This window comes from Schistocerca nitens, chromosome 4 (genome assembly GCF_023898315.1).
Source record: "Schistocerca nitens isolate TAMUIC-IGC-003100 chromosome 4, iqSchNite1.1, whole genome shotgun sequence".
NCBI classification, from domain to species: Eukaryota; Metazoa; Arthropoda; class Insecta; order Orthoptera; family Acrididae; genus Schistocerca; species Schistocerca nitens.
This window is the reverse complement of record NC_064617.1, coordinates 222,307,450-222,326,816: the sequence shown is the minus strand read 5'-3', so window position 1 is coordinate 222,326,816 and position 19,367 is coordinate 222,307,450. Positions and strand designations below refer to the sequence as shown.

General features: G+C 40.7%; 1 protein-coding gene across 1 annotated transcript in view; it reads right to left on the bottom strand.

Annotated features, from left to right (window-relative positions):
- Positions 1-19,367, bottom strand: part of LOC126252221 (dynein beta chain, ciliary) — a 769,797-nt gene that overhangs the window by 337,405 nt on the left and 413,025 nt on the right. Inside the window, exon 41 of the mRNA XM_049953092.1 lies at positions 12,582-12,709. Within this exon, the coding sequence (XP_049809049.1) occupies positions 12,582-12,709 (128 nt within the window). The remainder of the gene's footprint in view (positions 1-12,581; positions 12,710-19,367) is intronic.

Below are 19,367 nucleotides of genomic sequence, written 5' to 3'. Positions count from 1 at the left end.
GTGAAGGAATTACAAAGTGCTTCATGCACAATATGGCAATCCTCCCTTGTGGTGGTCAGACATGGCCAACTGAAACCTTGATGTCAAGTGTGCCTGCCCTCAAATTCCCATTCATTCCAACATTGGTCCACTGTCACATCTGAATACTCCACAAAACTATTCAACCAGCTCGTCGAATGGTATCTCACAATGGTGCCCCTTCCGAATTCTGTCACGTGCTGTCTTACATGAGTATGCAGCATCTCTGTATCCTCCACAGTGACCATTAAACATCTGATGCTGCTCATGTCCTTTGTATACCCTGACAGGCCTGGTAAGAAGAAAATTAAACATGAAGAACACTAATGCACTCTGGTGGCTGTTCTACCCACTGCAGAGAACTGAAACTCTAATCATTTACATACCCGCTGATGGTATGTATGTGTATGAAGTTACACTGACACCCATTCATGTCTTCTGGGTGCTTCACTTACTGTCATTCAGTGTAGATTGCCTGAAACTCTTATACACACTTCTATATATACATCTGATAAATTGCATATGCATGTCCATGCAGTAATAATATGTGTGCTGACCAGTCAGATATCATAACAATTAATGATGTATGTATTTTGGGAAATATACTGAAGTTTAAGAGTGAATTAAAAAGATTTATGTTGTTTTTTAAAACTAGGTCATATTTTAAATGACGTTAAAACTGTAACATCATACAACCATCATTTTATAATGTTTCAAAATCTGAAGCATTAATTAAGGGTATGTTTTGGACTTATTTCAGATACTCTATCAGAATCTACTCTTAGTGGCATCTATGGAATATGATTCATGTTATTTAATGTAAGGAAATCACAGTTGCTTGTGCATAAATTAACTACGCTTAATGCAGTGGATATTATAAGTGGCATTCAAAAAGAAACAACCTGGAGGCATAATTACAGAAACCAGTACCTGTATGTAAGAAGTATTGACCCTGGCTGTTGAGACACTTGTCCCACTGTGAAACAAGGCAGTGAATGGCTGTCTCACAAAATTCCCGGGGCTGCAGTGTTAAGCAGTTCCGCACGTACAGCTGGACGTCGTTGTCTGAGGTGAATCGTTTGCCTCTCAGAGCTTTTTTAAAGGGACCAAAAATGGTGTAATCACAGGGAGAGAGGTCCAGACTGTATGGAGGGTGGCCAACACCCTCCCATTAGAATTTCTGCAGGAGTGCCGTGACTGTGTTGGCCGAATAAGGCTTTGCACTGTCGTGGAGCAGAATGCCCCCATGTGTGAGATTGCCTGGTTGTTTTGATTTGATCACTTGGCGAAGGTTGGTCAAGTTTTGTCAGTAACACTGAGCATTCACTGTTGTCCCATGCTGCATGAAGTGAATCAGAAGGGGGCCATCTTGGACAAAGAAGGATGTCAGCATAACGATTCACTTCAGACGATGACGTCCAGCTGTACATGCGGAACTGGTTAACATCGCAGCCCGGGAATTTTATGAGACAGCCATTCACCACCTTGTGTCACAGTGGGACAAGCCACGGTCAATACTTCCAACATACAGTAATGGTTTCTGTAATTATGCCTCTGGCTCATTTCTTTTTGAACGCCCCTTATATTTTAGTCTTCATACAACATCCAACAAAAGCTCATTCACTTATGCAGCCATGCAATTATAAGTATCCATATTTGTGTGTGTCTTAGTCAGTCAGCTCTAAGAAAGAATGTTGAAATCTCAGCAACAATTTTCTTCTTGTTTCTGTGCATTTCAGCATCTCAAAACCTTGACAGCACATTGAGTGGTTACCTTTAATTCTTTCATTATTTGTATTTCACTCGGGATTTTCTAGTATGATAGAAAACATTTGGCTAGTTTAAGACAAAAGTTAAATAAACTGCCTTCAGAAATAGTTGTTCTCTACCATTAATGGCTTTTTTAAATGGCTGTCTGCAGTTTCACACACATAATTCATCTGACGTAGGGAAACATGCATGATGTAATAATAAGAATGGTCACATTATTAGCTAAACTTCATGAGACCATGAAATCTTGTCATTATTTCTTGATGGTAAAACTGAATTTCAGGTAATCTGTTAGGATTTTAATCATGAGTGATTTAATATAGAACAAGTAATATATATCAACAAAGGTTCTTGCAGTAGCTGCACTGTCTTATTTCAAATCTTTTGTTTCTTAAATGATCTACAAATTCTACTACTGGATAGAAGCAATGATCCAATAAGAATGCCCTTACGGTTTTACAAAAGAGTAAGAATGATAACTTGTCTTTTACTTTGTATGGAAGTCTATTGTAACATTGTATATTGCTGCTTAGTGTGGGGGTTTTATAGGCTGGTGTCCTTATTGACTGGACATGAAAATTTTCCTTTTGTCTTGTATCATGATCAAGGAAATTAAAATTTTCATTTACATCTTTTAAATTCTTTCTAATATATTTACAGATTTCTAGTATATACCTACAGGGAAGAGGGACAATGGATGACTTTTGAAAAAGGCGTTTGCAAGAATCTGTTTGTCGAGTAAGTTGCATTGCTCTTACAGTTCTTTTTTGAGTTCAGAATATGACTGAACTAGGTGTTGTATTTTCCCAGAATATAATTCTGTACAGTAGGATGCTGTGGAATTGGGCAAAGTAGGCAGTTTGGACAATGGTATAATTTGCTTTGACAGAGTGTAAACGCAGACTGTAACATATTTTATTTAGTGTTCCATTAATTTTGTTTATATGTGCGTGCCATTTGAAGTGATTTTGAAGCCATAAGCCTAAAAAAACTTTGTTTACAGAGAAGATGAAATTTTGTTGTCAAACTGGTGCAGTATGCATCACATTTTAAACAGAAATTTAGGAATGTTGTTTTAATCTTGACAATTTTCCTGAAACTTTTAGAGTTATTATAATTTAGTTTGAATGTTCACTCGATTACATGGTCTAAATTTTGTGCATTATTTTTAAAATATGAAATGTGCCTAATGCTATGCCATAAATGAAACACTACAAGAGCATTTATAGGTGCATATATGAGGAAAAAATGAAAAAAATGAGACTGAGAATTATATATATACCAAATGCAATGAGATATTTAACAATTCATGCAACATTACCACTGTCCGCATTGTTTCACAATTGGTTTGTAATGTATATATCAAATATGATAAATTTATGTAACACAATTGGTGGTACTATGGACTTCTATTTTACTGCCATACAAACATAATGGCCCAAATTCAAAGCCTGATCCTCGTATCTACAACGTTTCAGAGCTATGCTTTCTGACATGTTGCACTGGGAATAAAATAATGTCATGTATTTGTCTGTACAAGAGTATTCTGTTGCTATTAGAACAAGTACATCACTTCATTAAAAGTGAAAACAGCAGATCCCCCTCCATTTATCCAGTTGTATAGAGAGAGTATTTACTGACACATATAGAGAACCCAAATACCACTTTTCACATTGGCCATTCCTTATTCTTTCATGAAACCTGTCATAAGCTTCACGTGTGACGTTATGAATAGAGAACTATGTGTATCAGAAAGAATTTCAAAGTCCATAGACAACAGTTGCAAACAGTATTGCCCATTTACACCAAAAACCAAGTCCAAGTTCTATGAGAGTAACTACTTCTACTACTACTACTACTACGTGATCAGGCCCAGTGGACCACACGCATCTACTAGTTTCCTCCTCCACTGTATTCTGTCCATTGCTGCTATCTGCCATTCGTTCACATCTATTGACACTTGGATTAAATCTTCATGGAGTCCATCCCTCCAATGCTTCTTGGATCTCCCTGGCGGTCTCTTTCCTGTAGGTGTGAAATCCAGGAGCTTCCGAGGCCATCTGTGATTCTCCATCCAGGCGACATGGCCGGTCCACTGCATTTGTTTGGCTTTGACAGTTCCTGCTATGTTGGGCTGCTGGTATAGTTCCTCAAGCTCTTGGTTGTATTTGATCATCCATTCCCCTGTATCTGCATCCAGAACCGGACCGAAGATTTTCCGAAGCACTTTTCTCTAAAAAACAAAGAGCTTATGGAAGTCCTGTTTCCGGATACTCCATGTCTCACAGCCAAATAGAACAACAAGCTGGATCAGGGTTTTGTACAGTTGAATCTTGAGCTGTCTGGAGAGATATTTGGACTGAAGCAGTTCAGCTAGGCTGTGGTAAGATCGGTTTCCTGCTTGTATTCTGGCAGTGATCTCTGCTTCACATGATGAGTTCTCAATGAAAAGTGCCCCTAGGTATTTGAATTCTTGTAGGAATGGTCCCCAACCTGCAGTGATTGTAGATGATCAGCAGTCTGACAATGACCACGCATCATAATGAGGTACTCTGTCTTGGCTTCATTTATGTTTAGCCCAAATTTGCTGGCAGCCTCCTTTAGTGCTTTGGTCATTTGCTCCAATTCCTCTTCCGACTTAGAGAGTAAACAGATGTCGTCTGCATAGGCTAAGTATGTCAATCTCTTTCCTTTGATTTCAATCCCTTCGTTCTCTTGGAAGGTCTCACATACGATCTTCTCGAGGGCAAAGTTGAACAGCATAGGGGACAACCCATCTCCTTGCCTGAGTCCTGTCACAATTTCAAACTCCTCAGTTACGAGATTTCCCATCTTCACCTTTGCACGTGTTTCGTTCAGACAGATCTTCATCAGATTGATGAGTTTCTCTGCTATGGCAAACTCCCTTAAACAGTTGAGCAGGTTCTTGCGATGTATGCAATCATAGATCTTCTTAAAATCAACGAATAAAATATGCAAATCTTTACCATATTCACTCAGTTTCTCAGTGAGCTGCCGGAGACTGAAGATGTGATCTACTGTTGACCGTCCTGGCCGGAAACCTCCCTGGTACGCCCCAATCACTGATTCTGCCACCGGCTGAATTCTATGTATGAGGCAATTGGACAGGTACTTACAGCAGACGTTAAGCAGGGCGATTCCTTGATAGTTGTGTTTGTCGCCCTTCTTATGCATTGGACAAATCAGAGCTGTTTTCCATTCTGCTGGTAGTTCTTCTTTGGTCCATATTGCCTGTATCAGTCAGTGTATTTTTTCTGCAAGTTTCTCTCCTCCTGCCAGGATCATTTCAGCCTGTATTCCATCTTCGCCTGGACTCTTATTCTGTTTAAGGTGTCTGATTCTGCTTTTTATCTCATCCAGGTTAGGTGGGGTTTGTCTGCATTGACTGTAATTGGGTACTGGAAATCAAACTGCAGTTCGGGTTCATCACAATTTAGCAGCTGTCGAAAGTACTCTTTCCATCTCTCAGCTATGTCCCTATCATTCGTCAGGATCTTATCACGGGAATCTTTGACAAATTTCTGCTTGGCCTGGTGACCTTTGCAGAGATACTTCACCTTCAGAAACATGTCCCTAGTCTTTCGTCCTCTGAAGTCTGTTTCTGCTTCAGTGATGATATTCTTTATGTATTTCCTCTTTGCTCTTCTCATAATTGCTTGTGTAGTCTTTCGGACCTCCTCAAATTGTACTTTGGCCTGTGCCAGATTTGTCCCCTTCAGCCACTTGTTCCTGGTTTCCTTTCTCCTTTCCAGCACATCTGCACATTCCTTTCCAAACCAGATCTTGCCCACTGGGTTTCCCATGAGTGTTTCCTTTGCTGTATCCCTAACTGAGCTCTGGATGTTTCCCCACATTAGTTCAAGGTCCTGATTCGCATCCATTTCACTGAGTGATTCAAAGAGGTTACTTAGTTGCAACTGGTATCCGGTCCTCGTTGCCTCATCTTTCAGTTTCTCCACATGGTACCTTTCCACTCTTTTTAACTTAGGCCCTGTTCTTCCTTTACACTGTATGTTTAAACGGCCTCTGACCGGGAAATGATCACTCCCACTTTCGGCACCTCACGCTGTCTTAACGTCTAACACCCATCTCTTGGCTCTGAGATCAATGGCAACATGGTCTATTTGATTTACATATCTCCCATCTGGTGACACCCAGGTTCCTTTATGTATGTTTTTCCGCTGGAAGTTTGTGCTGGAGATGAACAACACTAATGATGTAGTGAAGTTGATGAACCTAACCCCATTGTCATTGCTTAGGTTGTGTAGACTGTGCCTTCCTGTTGTGTGTTGGAATATTTGTTCTTTCCCAACCTTGGCATTCATATCACCAAGGAGGATCTTCAGGTGTCCATTTGGTATAGAGTCCATCACTGCCACTAGCTGTGCATAGAACTCGTCTTTCACTTCACATTCGCTCTCCTCCGTGCGAGCATGACAGTTCACAAAAGTCGTCTTAATATGCTTTACGTCCATTGTTAGAACGGATATTCTTGGGCTGACCGAAACGAATTCTGAAACATTAGTAGCAAACGTCTTACTAACACAGAAACCAATGCCTAACAGATGACCTCGTTCACAGGCTCCATACAGAATTGTAAAGTTTTCAACATCAAAGCTCCCAGCATCGTCCCACTGGATTTCTTGCAGTGCAGCTAGGTCTAGTTTGTACCTCCGAATTTCCTTGACCACACTGATTGCAGCTCCTGTCTTGTACAGACTCCTTACATTCCACGTTCCAAATCGTATACCGTTCCTTTGCCGTTGTCAGTAATGTTCCGAGGCTTACTTGTAGTCTTGAAAGCATGTTTAATTTTTTTTACGAAGAGAGGGTGCTGGCCTCTCGTCCAACCTGCGGTGTTACCCTCACAGCTTACAGGACTTTTGGCTTTTCTTAAGGGGTGGGCTCCCCTCAGGAGTTGGGTTATAAGTAGGATTAAGAAAATTGGAAAGACGCCCTCGGGTCTCAAAACCTAATACCGTTGGGGTCGAAAAAGCAAGAGTTGGCCAAGGGAGGCCGATAGGGAAGGAGAAAGTAGGGGTCTGACACAAGTAAGTGGAAGCAATGTCAGACTCAGCTCGGGTCCCTGTGGTCGCCACCCGCGTACTTCTAGCTGAAGTCTCCTGGGGAGAGTAACAGTGCAAAATCGATTGAATAAGTAGCTGCAGCTAATGGAAAACACGAAGTGAAGAGTGACTGCCATTGAGGGTATTACATATAGTTATAGGCAATTTCTCTGATATGCGGTAACATGACAGGTGTGACCAGAGTTCATATATCTGCTTGCTGTTTGGTAAAGCCTCTCTGACTGAGCTGAAGTATCAAGCCAGTGCTTCCACAACTGTTCTGGCTGTTTCCTGTGGAGGAATTGCAGGAACTGTAACTGGAATTGGTAATGACAGAGAAGTCTTGGCTTCTACATAGTGAATGGAGTTTAGATGTTGGTTTTTGGTGGTTGTTATTGTTTAACGTCCCGTCGACAACGAGGTCATTAGAGACGGAGCGCAAGCTCGGGTTAGGGAAGAATTGGGAAGGAAATCGGCCGTGACCTTTCAAAGGAACCATCCCGACATTTGCCTGAAACGATTTAGGGAAATCACGGAAAACCTAAATCAGGATGGCTGGAGACGGGATTGAACCGTCATCCTCCCGAATGCGAGTCCAGTGTGCTAACCACTGCGCCACCTCGCTCGGTGGAGTTTAGACCAGCAGCATATGTGGTAGTGGCTGTAACTCTGTTGGAGGCAATGGGAGCTGGTGGTGATAGGGTAAAATTCAAGTACCAACTCTATGATGAGCAGCTGGGTCACTATCCACTGCAATCAGCCTTGGCTATAATGACAGTCAGGATCTTGGAGACATCGTGTAGCATTGCTGCATATCTGATGACTTCTGGCTCAGTACAGTGAGCCTTGAAAGAGATGCAAAACGCCTATTGTCTGTCAGTGTTATCCACCATTCGCATAGGCTAAAAGTGCATCTCACATGGCACCTCCCATGTGGAAATCCATCACCGATGAAGGTGACTTCATGGCAGCTCACAATATCATTGACAGCAGAATAGGAAGATGCACAGGTACATGAATGTGGTGGCAAACTGTTTAGACATGTCCAGTAATTGGAATAACATAGAATCCAAAAACAAATTGACTGTATCTGTAAGGATGGAAGGAAGATAAGGATTTAACATCCCACTGGTATTGACAACATTAGAGATGGAGCACAAACTTGAAATGTTTCAAGGATGGGGAAGGAAATTGACCATGCTCTTTCAAAGGAACTATTCTGGCATTTGCCTCGAGTGATTTAGGAAAAACACATAAAACAAATCTGGATGGCCAGATGTGGATTGGAACTGTCATCCTGAATGTGAGTTCAGTGTGCTAACCACTGTGCCACTCACTCGGTGTTTCGGTGTAGGAGAATGTAATGCTGTTAAGATGTGTAGTCAACATGTTCTTCATATATTGAGGTAATTTCTTACTAATAATACAATTCTTCGCAGGTGATATCAACTGTGAAGGCTCCTATTATTAGGATTTGGTAATTTTTGTATCCTACTAACCTTTGTGAGGTCTGTGAGAATGCTGGAGAATCCAAACACTGATAGGTATCACAATTATGTGATTTATGCACTAGTATCAACTTGAAAATATGCAAGTTGAGTACAAACATTCAGATCAAACAAAACACATGTAGTGGCACTCTATGTGGCTCCAGTTTGTGTGAACTTATTCTGTTGAAATCAACACATTACAGATGTATGGCCAGAGGCTGTGAGCAGAAACAATAATGTTAGAAAGTAACAGTGAAATTCCCTTGTCATCTCAACTTAACACATGCTCCTTAAAGACAGAGCAATTGAGTATTAAATACGACTTTAAGCTGATGTTTCTGAAAAGAAAAGTTTATCATCCATGGGCATTATCAGTTTCGACTCATGGAAGTGAAGTTCTGCGCAATGAAAGGAAATGATGATAGAGACAGGGAGGAGTACAGTTCTGTGGAAGACACAGCTGCTGTTCCTTGGCTTGAGCTGTCAATGGGAGAACAAGCATGTTCAGGTTTGCAGTTTTTGAGATTCTGAAACAGATGTATGACATATAGCACTTACTCCACTGAGGAATATAAAGGTTTTAATGCATAACATGGGACCTCCTCATCTGGAAAGAAGCTAATTTTTAAACCCTACCACAGTGAGTTGGGATCTGATTTCTTCGATATTGTGTTATCAAAACTGAATCGGCACTTTCAAAGACTAGCAGTCCAAGGTGTATATGATAGATACAGTAGATTTTGGTGCTGATGAAATTTCAAAAAACGCAACACTACATAGCCCTCCAATCCCTTTCTTTTAAACAAAGTAGTGGACATAAAAGAAATGTTTTAGTTCCTCAAATGACAGGTCAGTAGAGTCTCTCAATGAGTAAAGGAATCTTAGGGTGTAATGTCCCATCAATGATGAGATCATTTTTGACATACCATATACTTGGATTTGGAATGGATGGGGAAGGAAATGAACTGTTTTCTTTTCACAGGAACAATCCCATCATTTATTGCGACTAAAGGAAACTATGAAAAATCTAAATCATGATGGTGAGACACAGATTTGAAACACCATTCTCTGGGTGTGACACTGATGACTTAACTGCTGCCCTCTGTGACTTTCAATGGTGACAACTTATGGGATAACTGAAGAATTGTGGGCACAAACTTGAAATGTTTCAAGGATGGGGAAGTAAATTGGCCATGCTCTTTCAAAGGAACTATTCTGGCATTTGCCTCGAGTGATTTAGGAAAATCACATAAAACAAATCTGGATGGCCAGATGTGGATTGGAACTGTCATCCTGAATGTGAGTTCAGTGTGCTAACCACTGTGCCACTCACTCGGTGTTTCGGTGTAGGAGAATGTAATGCTGTTAAGATGTGTAGTCAACATGTTCTTCATATATTGAGGTAATTTCTTACTAATAATACAATTCTTCGCAGGTGATATCAACTGTGAAGGCTCCTATTATTAGGATTTGGTAATTTTTGTATCCTACTAACCTTTGTGAGGTCTGTGAGAATGATGGAGAATCCAAACACTGATAGGTATCACAATTATGTGATTTATGCACTAGTATCAACTTGAAAATATGCAAGTTGAGTACAAACATTCAGATCAAACAAAACACATGTAGTGGCACTCTATGTGGCTCTAGTTTGTGTGAACTTATTCTGTTGAAATCAACACATTATAGATGTATGGCCAGAGGCTGTGAGCAGAAACAGATTTGAAACACCATTCTCTGGGTGTGACACTGATGACTTAACTGCTGCCCTCTGTGACTTTCAATGGTGACAACTTATGGGATAACTGAAGAATTGTGGGCAGAGTGCACAACAAAAGGACACCTCACTGGAGCTTGGTTTCAACATCTTGACCCACATGGTGAAGATATGTGACTGGACTGAAGCTGATGACAGTGACAGTGACAGTGGTTATGCTGACCAAAACTGCTTCATTTTCTGAAGCTGGTCAGATAATCTAATGACTGCTAGGAATACAGAGATTGAAAATCTGAGCTCTTATGGTCAGTGTTAACCTCACTGGTACCTTTCTAGCCTCACTGGTATATTTAGAGTGTGTGCAGAATAACATGGTCAGTAGATGTGTAATCGGTGGGGCATGCATGGGGAGCAGTAGTGGTATAGGTCAGGGGCAGTTGCTGGAGGGGAAATGCCAAGCACTGGAGGGTAGGTGCCATTTTGAACTGAAGACTGTGCTCATATTTTTATTTTTTGTAAATATTAAGTGCAGCCACACGATGCTCACACTTGCACGATGAACATTCAAATAGATCTACTGTCACCTCTACTTTGGGTAGCACCTAATAGAAATTCAGTTAAAAATACAACAAAAGCAATGACTTACTCTTGCCTGGCTTGTTAACCATTTGTAACTTTCAGAGAAGCAACAGGAGTGGAAAATTTTGAGTGCAACTCACATTTCATTGTTGTCATGCTAAAATTTACTTCTTTCCGCAAAACACAGCAGCGTTTTCACAATGTTACCTCCCTAGCATGTTGTACAGACACTATTGCAAGAGAGTTCTGAAACAGTGCTTTATTAAGTTTATTAAGTGAGGAACTGAGGAGAAGTAAGGTCAATAGCTTATGAAAAAGCACGTCCTTGATAAAAAATATACATTTAATGTTTCACTTATGTTGTTCCAAAACCTAAACAATTCCTCATTTTACTAGCTATCAACGGTCTTTAAAAATTACATTCTTTCATCAGAAAAGTCTGTAGTCAGTTGAATGACACAGTAGGTAATTAAGTTTTGCATAATAACCATATGGAAAAACAGTCTCTTCTTTGCATGCTATCGTTTGGCATAATCTAATTTTGATATCTCAAATCATTTATGAAATACGTGGAATGTTGTGGATATTTCATTCTGGTTTTATTGCTGGCAGGTATGATAGCAAATGAATGTGCTACATCAGGTCAATTTTCCTGAAACTGGATATGTAGTGATCGCCACCCAAGTCTAAAGAAAACTTCAATACGTTAGCTAAATTTCAAATGCAGCAGCACGTTATGCAATAACTATGACCATTAATGAAAAGATGGGCACATCATCAACAAATGACATATAAGGCTATAAATAATGCAAAAATGAATTATTTTTACTGTATAGTACCTGTAAAATCATTTGTGAAAATTTTCAGGGTGTATGCCTCAATTCTGTCCCTGCAGCGCATCACTGACCTGCCGACAGCTGGCAAAAAATGTTGGCCTCCCCTTCCGAACAAATGAATGAACTCGCGAAGCAGACTGAACCAAAACTGGTCACTGCGCATCAGCCACCACATCCTACATGGACTCTAGTAACAAGATTAAGTGTGATCAAGCAGTGTCCACTTCCTAGTCATTCACAGAGCCAGTTGTCACAAGCTTGAAATGTTGGGGACTGAAGAGTAACCAGGAAGGATTGCCAAATCCATAAACCATATAAGCAAATGGTAAATTCCAGTACACATCCAAAATTCAAGAGTGAGTTCTAACAAATATAAATTGTGCACAATCCATAAAGTAAATATATGCAGCACGATCAAAACACAAAGTGAAATGTCTCTACCCTGAGCAGAGCTACTTGAGGGTATAGATTATGACTTCCATCTATGTAATAAAGTGGGCATAGCAACAATACTGTATGAGTATTCATGATCTTTGATGTGACAACAATATTGTTGTAGCTGCTCTGACACTTGCTCAATGTTTACATCCACTTCTTCCAACTACAATACAAAATGATCACATGTCAAAAATTTTCTGTGCTCTACATGTTTGTTTCTTCCTAGATACTCACGAGTAAAAAAATGTCTATGTAGCCCACATACACTAACTTAACAGATTTATATAATTAACAGAGAAACTCTTTGGCAGATCCAAGAAGATTCAGCATCTTATTTTATTAGATAAGAATTGTTTTTACTTTTATCAGTTTGAACCACAATTTAAAGTTGTTCACAATTTTATCCCATTGACACGCTTTTTCTTGCAACATTAAAATCACTTCCTGGGAAATATTTGCAACACATCTTCAATATACACATCTAGGGAGAAAAATGCTGTGCTCTTACTGAGAATTTTATATTAATATTATTAAGATGCTGAATGTATTGGATGTCTAAAGCACTTCTTCTCATCATAAGTGTTCTTTATGTGATGTTCCCAATGTTGCACAAGATTATCCTAATCTATTGTCATTTTTTACATACCTTGTTATCATCCATAACAGTGTTGAGTGATTCAATCCACATTGGGTCGATGTCACCATCCAGTATAATCCATTTAGGGTTGTCGCCACCTAAGTTTGCTTGATCCCTCATTATAACAGAAAACAAACCTGCAACACAGTGGATGTATATTAGAGTTTTATGATGAGCCGCATGTCAAAATAGAATACAAGAATGCCTATTTTCAGAATCAAAGACTCCTTTATAAGTCCTAATGAAAACATTCTACTACAACGTTACTAACAGAAAAATAAAATAAATGAATAAAATGATTAAAAATATTGTGTTTGACTAAGTAAAACTTATTAACTCTTTTACATCTAAAAATCAAAAGCAAAATCAAGTAAAAACATTTCATTCAATGGAAGTTATAAAAAGCTGAAACTACACTGTCAACAGCAGCACCATTGCATGATGGGAGTGGCGACTGGGTGGGGGTAAGGAGGAGGCTGGGGCGGGTGGGGGAGGGATAGTACGGTGGGAGTGGCAGACAGTGAAGTGTGGCAGTTTAGACGGAGGGTAGGAGAGAAGGTGCGGAGGGGGGAGGGTGTAAGTAGCGGAAAGGAGAGAAATAAAAATAAAAATAAATTAAAAGACTGGGTGTGGCGGTGAAATGACGGCTGTGTAGTGCTGGAATGGGAAAAGGGAGGGGTGAGGAAAGCAACTAATCAACGTTGAGGCCAGGAGGGTTACGGGAATGTAGAATGTATTGCAGAGAAAGTTCCCACCTCCGCAATTCAGAAAAGCTGGTGTTGGTGGGAAGGATCCATATGGCACAGGCTGTGAAGCAGTCATTGCGATGAGGAGTATCATGTTTGGCAGTGTGTTCAGCTACAGGGTGGTCCACTTGTTTTTTGGCCACAGTTTGTCAGTGGCTGTTCATGCGTTCCAACTACAAACCATGCCAAGTGATTCCATTCCCACAATCCAGCAAGATCTCCAGTCACTACTCAATCCAGCAAGATCTCCAGTCACTACTCAAATCCTTAGGCCCATCCCAGAACCTCTGCCCGGAGTCTATCTCTGCTCCCATAGACCAGCACCTTCAATCTATTACCTGGAACCCATACTCCTATATAAAAGATACCAACCATTTCCTCGACCGACTCTTCACAGTTCCTTTCCCTTTACCACACGGTGCCCTGCTCATCACTATTGATGCCACCTCCCTGTACACTAACATTCCTAATGCCCATGGCATTACTGCCATCGAACACTACCTTTCCAGACACCCTATGGATTCCAAACCAATAACCTCCTTCCTAGTCTCCATGACCAACTATATCCTCACCCACAATTACATCTCATTTGAAGGCATTACCTACAAACAAATCCGTGGTATGGCTATGGGCACCCACATGGCACCATCCTAAGCTAACCTATTTATGGGCCATCTAGAGGACTCCTTCCTAAACACCCAGAATCCTAAACCCTCACCTGGTTCAGATTCTTTGATGACATCTTTGCTATGTGGATTGAAGGTGAGGACACCTTATTCACATTCCTCCAGAACCTCAACAACTTCTCCCCCCTTTGTTTCACCTGGTCCTACTCGGCCCAACAAGCCACCTTCCTAGATGTTGACCTCCACCTCAGAGATGGCTACATCAGTACCTCCGTCCATATCAAACCTACTAACCACCAGCAATACCTCCACTTCAACAGCTGCCACCCATTCCATAGCAAGAAGTCCCTTCCATATAGTCTAGCGACCCGTGGTCGTCACATCTGCAGTGATGAGCAGTCCCCCTCTACATATACTGAGGGTCTCACTGAAGCCTTCACCGACTGTAATTATCCTCCCCTCCTTGTACAAAAACAAATCTCCTGTGCCTTATCTTTCCAGTCTCCCACCACCTCCTAAAGTCCCATATTCCGGCCACAGAGGATCATTCCCCTCGTAACTCAGAACCATCTGGGACTAGAGCAACTGAATTAATTCTCTGAAAGGGTTTCAATTACCTTTCGTCATGCCCTGAAATGAGAAATGTCCCACCCGCTATCCTTCCCACCCCTTTCTACCATGGTTTTCTGCCGTCCATTGAACCAACACAATATACTTGTCCATCCTTACACAAACCCTGCTCCCAATCCCTTACCTCATGGCTCATACCCCTGTAATAGACCTGGATGTAAGACCTGTCCCATACATCCTCCTACCACCACCTACTCCAGTCCGGTCACTAACATCACCTATCCCATCAAAGGCAGGGCCACCTGTGAAACCAGTCATGTGATTTACAAGCTAAGCTGCAACCACTGCGTTCTATGTAGGCATGACAACCAACAAACTGTCTGTCCACATGAATGGCCGCTAAACAAACTGTGACCAAAAAACAAGTGGACCACCCTGTAGCTGAACACGCTGCCAAACATGATACCCCTCTTCTCAATGACTGCTTCACAGCCTGTGCCATATGGATCCTTCCCACGAACACCAGCTTTTCTGAATTGCGCATGTGGGAACTTTCCCTGTAATACACCCTATGTTTCCGTAACCCTCCTGGCGTCAACCTTCATTAGTCACTGTCCTCACCCATCCAGCCCTCTCCCTGTTCCCATTCCAGCACTACACAGCCGTCATTTCACCGCCACACCCAGTCTTTTAATTTATTTTTAATTTTATTTCTCTCCTTTCCACTACTCACCCCCTTCCCCCCCTCCGCATCTTCTTTCCCACCCTCCGTCCAAACTGCAACACTTCACTGTCCGCCACTCCCACCATGCTATCCCTCCCCCTCCCCACCCAGCCTCCTCCTTACCCCCGCCCAGTCGCCACTCCCACCATGCACTGGTGCTGCTGCTCGCAGTGTAGTTTCAGCTCTCTGAGACTGCAAACTTGTGTGCAAGTTGCACTTGCATGAGCGTGAGTGTGTGTGTACGTGTGTATGTGTGTTCACTGCTGACAAAGGCCTTAATGGCTGAAAGTTATGATTGTGTGAATCTTTTTATTCTGCCTATCGCGACTCAGCTTCTCTGCTATATGGTGAGTAGCAACTGTAATTCTCTCATATTGTTGCATTCCATCCTGGATTTTCCATTGTTTGAAGTTATAAAAAGAAAGAAATCAGGATAAACAGAACAGAAAGAACTTCTCAGTTGCTGTTTTGATGGGACTTGGAAAGACAACTGTGGTTCTGTGTAGTCAGCAAGAATCGCCAGTTCACTTTGCATAAAGTAATTTGTACAGAATGAAATGACACACACACACACACACACACACACACACACTAGAGGCAGATGCACATGATTAAATGAAAATAAAACAGAATAAAGTTGTTTAAATGCTATAAAGTTTTTACACATACAAGAAGAAAACCTACGAAGTTATTTGTTCTTCAGAGAATGGTAAAGTTGATCAAAGAAAAATAAAGTAATAGTTTTTCTGATATACTACAGCAAAAAATATTAAAGTCGCTGAGTTGATGGAAGTGGAGATCAATACATATCCAATATAATTAAGTTGTTAATTCATTGTCAATTGTAGCTTGGGTACAACACAATAAGAATTAATTATATTATGAGCCAATTTCAGCATTAGAAGTCCTAACCATCATATGTGCGCCACCTATGGAGCATATCATTATCTAGCTAAGCCTTGCATACACACTACCTGACACAAAAAGCAAAGCACCCAGAAGACATGATTGTACGTCAATGTAACTTTGTACATGTACATACCATTGGTGGGTACGTAAATAACTTAAGTTGAATTCCATGTGGCAGGTAGAACAGCAATCAGAGTTCTGCTGTTGTTCATGTTTAATGTTGTCAACAGGCCTTGTAGGATATATAGTTGGCAGGAACAGCATCAGATGTTGAGTGATCACTGTGAAGGACATGCGGATGTGTACTCATGTGAGACAGCATCATTAGCACCTCACAGAGTTTGAAAGGGGTCTCACTGTGTGTCTCCATTTGGCTGGTTTTCCAATTGTGCAATATCCAGATTCATGCACCATTCAGATGTGACAGTCACCCGATGTTGGGCTGACTGGGAAAGTGAGGGCCAGCATATTTGTCATCTAGTTTCCTGTGGGCCACTTCTGATAACCACAAGGGAGGATCACGGATCACCATGGTGTGTACCAAGCATATAATAAACCGTTCACATCTGTACCTCCCAACGAAGAATGAGTAATGGACTTCCTACAATATTTTGTATCATCCTGCACCTGTGGTCAGAAACTGGCATCATCTGGACTAGGGAATGACTGTCCTATGTGGAGGCTACTGTTTATACCACAACACAAATGGTTGCCACTGGAGTGGTGCCAATACCACAAGGAGTGGACTGCTGATGAATGGCACCACACTGTGTTTCAGTGAAGAACCTTTGTTTGCACTACTCCATATGACCATCGCTGTGAGTATGGTGGTGACCTCATAATAAGATCTGTTTCTTCCAATTTTCTGAAGAGACACTTTGGTGCTACTCCTGGTGTCAAGGTATGCACAGACCTTGGGTTTGACTATAAGTCATGGATGATAGTGACTCAGGGAACACTGACAGCATAGCAGTATTTCACAAACATCATGGGTACTCATGTGTTTTCAAAAGAAAAGTGCTAGTCCACACAAGGTGTGTCTCTGTGAACTGTTCACATGGTGTTAAGGTAACCCAGTGGCTGCCAAGATCTCCAGAATTGTCCCCACAGAACATGTGTGAGGCCAGTTCAGACTTCAACTCTGTCCCAGGGCCAGTAAGCAGGATACCAAGAACTAATTACAACAGTTGTGGACCAGCTTGCCTCAGGATTAAATGAGTGCAACCTCATGCTGTTAAGTGTGCTCATACAGTGAAGTTCTTAGTACATTTTAGTCAATTTCATAATCACTGAAATAACCTCACATATCCTCTCAACCTACGGCAATTCATTTTCTTTTCTCCTCCACACTGTACATTTTTTGTTAGACAGCGTATGATGACAATTTCAGAATTTAAATAAATGTCAAAGGAAGTTATTCTAGACTTCCGTGCATGATGTCAACCATTTTAAAGACAACAGAGATAAACATAAGAAAACAATTTTTGATAAATTACATGTTTTTCCATGATGCCAGAAAGGGAAAATTGGTAGGAAAACATGAATAAATATAGAAAAGGATGGGAAAAAGTTCCCAGGTAAGTTTGGCTTCCTAAATGAACTTCCAATGTGAAATTTGTATTCTAGCAATAAATAAATAAATAAATTTGAAATGACTGCTATCACATGTAAAAGAGCAAATGAGAGCCCACATACATGTATAGTTATGTTGGTCACACCAAACGTCTTTACAGGTTGCAGATATAAAGGTTGGAATGGGACTAGAACTGCTAGGCTTCGGTCCTATACAGATATTTCAGCAGTCTTCTGATAGTACTTTAGATTAATATCATATATATAACAGTGAATATCTTTTGGAGAGGAGCCTGCCAACATTTGCACTGCTTTTTTATGGTTTTACATGATATGGGTTGGGTTGTCTTGGGGGAGGAGACCAGACAGCGAGGTCATTGGTCTCATCGGATTAAGAAAGGAAGAGGAAGGAAGTCGGCTGTGCCCTTTCAAAGGAACCATCCCAGCATTTGCCTGGAGCGATTTAGGGAAATCACGGAAAACCTAAATCAGGATGGCCGGACTCGGGATTGAACCGTCTTCCGAATGTTACATGATATGGCTGTCATGAGACTTGTTTCAGCCTTCTACATTCAATGGTATTGTTAATATTTGACTGGTTAATGCTAGATATTACATTTCAGTTTCTGGAATATTTTATGCACTTCCTTCAGAGGAGAATAATGCAGACAATAAATATGGGAAAGCACATGAAGTAAGAGAAAATGACAAAGAAAAATAAAAATCAATCCAAAATCATAACCCAAGAAAGTTAAAAGATACCAAAAGGGAGCTGCAAGTAACATTAGACTAGAATAACTGACTGGTAGGTCGTTAGCATGAACTAAAATTTGGCAGAAATGAAAAAGGTACAGAATGAAACAAGATAACAATAGGGCAAAAATGAGGTAAGGAGGAAACTGAGAGAGAGTGAATTATACGCATTATCATGGAAACAAAAAATTCATCAACATAATTAAACAGGAAAATGAACAGAAAAAAATTGAAGGAAATAAAGGGACAAGAAGCTAGCATGTGTGAAGGTCAGGAGGAAGCCAAGGCCAATTACATACTGAACATTACTTTTCATTTATGCAGACCTGAAACACTGGCATTAGAGGGGCAGGTCCTAATGACCTGAACACAGCAAAACAAATATCGTTGTCCTTGCTTTTACATTTTAGAAAATCTTTGACAAAAAGATGCTGCATACAATCATTATAGATCAAGTGTACTCATGTCAGCACTAAGTGTTGTGTAAAACTTGTGGATCAGACACCATATGGATAATCTGACATATAACTCTCACTTGGGTTACAAATTCTTGCAAGCAGCTACAATGAATATTGTGGTAATTTTGGGCTGTATATGGTAGGTTGGTCATTCAAGTGAGGTTTGAAACCATGAATGCCTACAGAAAAACTGTCTCCAATAACAAAACCCTATATCTGGTTGCTTAATATGTGTGGAACATAAATGGATTAGATTGGCACTTGATTCATGACTTTGAACCTACCTGCCAAAATAAATGCTCCTTGATAGGTACTTGTTTCTTACTGTCCACTAAATGGATTAGATTGGCACTTGATTCATGACTTTGAACCTACCTGCCAAAATAAATGCTCCTTGATAGGTACTTGTTTCTTACTGTCCACTAAATGGATTAGAT